General features: G+C 38.8%; 1 protein-coding gene across 1 annotated transcript; it reads right to left on the bottom strand.

Moving 5' to 3' along the window:
• Positions 840-2051, bottom strand: LOC108660635. Its single transcript, XM_018114885.1, has 2 exons — positions 1955-2051; positions 840-1660 (listed from the first exon to the last, which is right to left on the bottom strand). Exons 1-2 carry the CDS (start codon positions 2049-2051, stop codon positions 840-842), a joined length of 918 nt encoding a protein of 305 aa, XP_017970374.1.

The following is a 2906-nucleotide window of genomic DNA, read 5'->3' as shown; positions in this document are numbered from 1 at the left end:
TTCTTACTTCATCCAATTTTTCACTGTAGCTTTCAATGACCTTCGTCTTGTGCCTTTCTTCATTGGCTGACATTCTTGATTTTCCTTAGGCGTGCCCCCTTCTTTTTGACATTTGACTCTTTTTTTTTTTTGCTCAAGTTTAAAGCTCTACCATTCCTTTTTCTCATCATCAAGTCTTTTGTTGAACAATGAACGTAATTTCTTACTTAATTAGTTTATTTCTTTCACCATTCATCATTCATTTCTATGACAATCATTATGTGAAATCATGGGATGGTAAAGAATAAAAGGGTTAAAATAAAGAGGCGAAGGAGAATTTCATATATGAGAAATCAAATAATATAAGGCAAAGAGAATTTATAGAGCAAACAATATATATTTAAATAATGAACACTCAGACCATTCTGAGCAAACAATTTGATGTTCGACTTCAAGAATTGTCCTTGATTGATGCTTTGAGCAAATATGTAGGTTGCAAACTCCCTAACTTCCCCTATTTTACGAAATTGTGGAGCTCCATTCATAGTGTACTTCTACCTCAATCTTGTGTTCCATTCGGGCTAACATCTTTAAGTTTCATTCTAACTTCTTGCTTTTCGGCCTCAAGCCGCCCTTTTCAGATTTTCAACATAAGCCTCCTCCTTTAGGTACGAGCTGCCCTTTTCGAGTTTTCAGCCATGAACCCCTCGGCATTTTTTTTAAGTATAGTACTTTTTCACCGCATCCGCGTTTATCGGGTTAGGCAAATCCTCCCCATCCATGTCAGCCAAAATCAAAGCTCCTCTTGAAAAAGCCTTCTTTGCCACATATGGTCCTTCCCAATTTGGCATCCACTTTCCTCAAAAATCGATCTGATTAGGGAGTAATCTCTTAAGAACCAACTCTCCTTCTCGGAACTGCTTGGGACGAACTTTTTTCTTGTATGCTCGTATCATTTTTCGTTGGTACATCTGGCCATGACAAAGAGCCGCAAGCCTTTTTTCCTCAATCAAGTTCAATTGTTCATAGCGAGAGCGGATCCACTCAGCATCTTCCAATTCTGTTTCCATCAACACCCTTAATGATGGGATTTTTACTTCAACAGGTAGAACTGCTTCTATACCATATACTAATGAGTACGGAGTTGCCCCCATGGAGGTATGCACAGAAGTTCGATATGCATGCAAGGCAAAAAGAAGTTTATCGAGCCAATCTTTGTAGACTTCAGTCATCTTTTCAACAATCTTTTTAATATTTTTGTTAGCTGCCTCTACCGCTCCGTTCATCTTCGAATGGTAAGTTGTCGAGTTATGATGCTTGATTTTGAATTTAGCGCAAACCTCCTTCACCATCGCACCATTCAAATTACTTGCATTATTAGTAATTATATTTTTCGGCAGCCTATTTCTACATATTATCTCCCTTTGGATGAACTTACACACCACCTTTTGTGTCACATTGGCATAAAAAGCCGTTTCTACCCATTTCGTTAAATAATCAATGGCCACCAATATGAATCGATGTCCATTTGAGGCTATTGGTGTAATAAGCCCAATCACATCCATTCCCCACATTGAAAATGGCCAAGGCGCCGTGAAAACATGCAATGGGGCTGGTGGAGTATGGATCATATCTGCATAAATCTGACACTTGTGGCACTTTCGAATGAAGTTTATGCAATCTGATTCCAATGTGAACTAATAATATCCAACTCTCATAATTTGTCTAGCCAACATATGTCCATTAGCATGAGCTCCACAAGTTCCTTCGTGGACTTCTTCCATTATTTTGTTGGCCTTAGTGGCATCCACACATCTCAAAAGTACTTGATCCCAATTTCTTTTGTATAGCACTTCTCCGCTCAAGAAGAAATCCGTTGCTAATCTTCTAAGGGTCCGCTTGTCATTGTCCGTGGCATTCTCCGGATATACTTGGTGCTTAATGTATTACATGATATCATGATACCACGGCTTACCATCAACCTCTTCTTCAACGTTCAAGCAGTGTGCGAAGACTTCACGGACTTCTAAATCAAAAGGGCGTACATCAGCCACTTCTTTTATTTTGAACATTGCTGCGATAGTGGCCAAAGCATCAGCAATCTGATTTTCTTCTCAAGGCAAATGGTTGAAGCTGATTTCCTTGAACTGTTTGCTTAATTCTATAATCAGCTTTTTATATGAAACTAGTTTAGAATCTCTAGTTTCCCATTTGCCTCTCATTTGACATATCACCAAAACTGAATCTCCATAAACCTCTATCGCGCCGACCTTCATATCGATTGCTGCTTGTAATCCCATTACTAATGCCTCATATTCTGCTATATTATTCGTACAATTGAAATTCAATCTCGTCGTGCCTGGATAGTACTTTCCACTTGGAGAAATCAACATTACCCCAATTTCGTGCCCCAAAGCATTGGATGCTCCATCAAAATACATCTTCCATGGATTAAGTTTATTGGGACCGTCCTTTTTTATGTGCAAAACGGTCATCAAATCTTCATCTAGAAAATCGAAACTTATAGATTCATAATCCTCATAAGCTCAATCTGCGAGGAAATCAGTGATGACGCTCCCTTTGATTGATTTTTGGGACACATACATAATATCATACTCAGACAATAGCACTTGCCATCGAGCTATTCTCCCAGACAGGAAGGGTTTTTCAAAAATATACTTGATGGGATCTAATTTTGCCATCAACCATGTTGTGTGATACAATATATATTGTCGAAGCCTCTGGGCGGTCCATGCTAATGCACAACACATCTTTTCGAACGCAGAGTATTTGGACCCATACTCCGTGAATTTCTTGCTCAAGAAATATATGGCCTGTTCTTTCTTCCCAGTTTCATCATGTTGCCCCAGTACACATCCCATAGAATTCTTGTTCATAGTCAAATACAAAATAAGAGGTTTTCCAAC

This window comes from Theobroma cacao, chromosome 2 (genome assembly GCF_000208745.1).
Source record: "Theobroma cacao cultivar B97-61/B2 chromosome 2, Criollo_cocoa_genome_V2, whole genome shotgun sequence".
NCBI lineage: Eukaryota > Viridiplantae > Streptophyta > Magnoliopsida > Malvales > Malvaceae > Theobroma > Theobroma cacao.
Note: the sequence above shows the minus strand (reverse complement) of the source record. Positions and strands in the feature narration are given on the sequence as shown.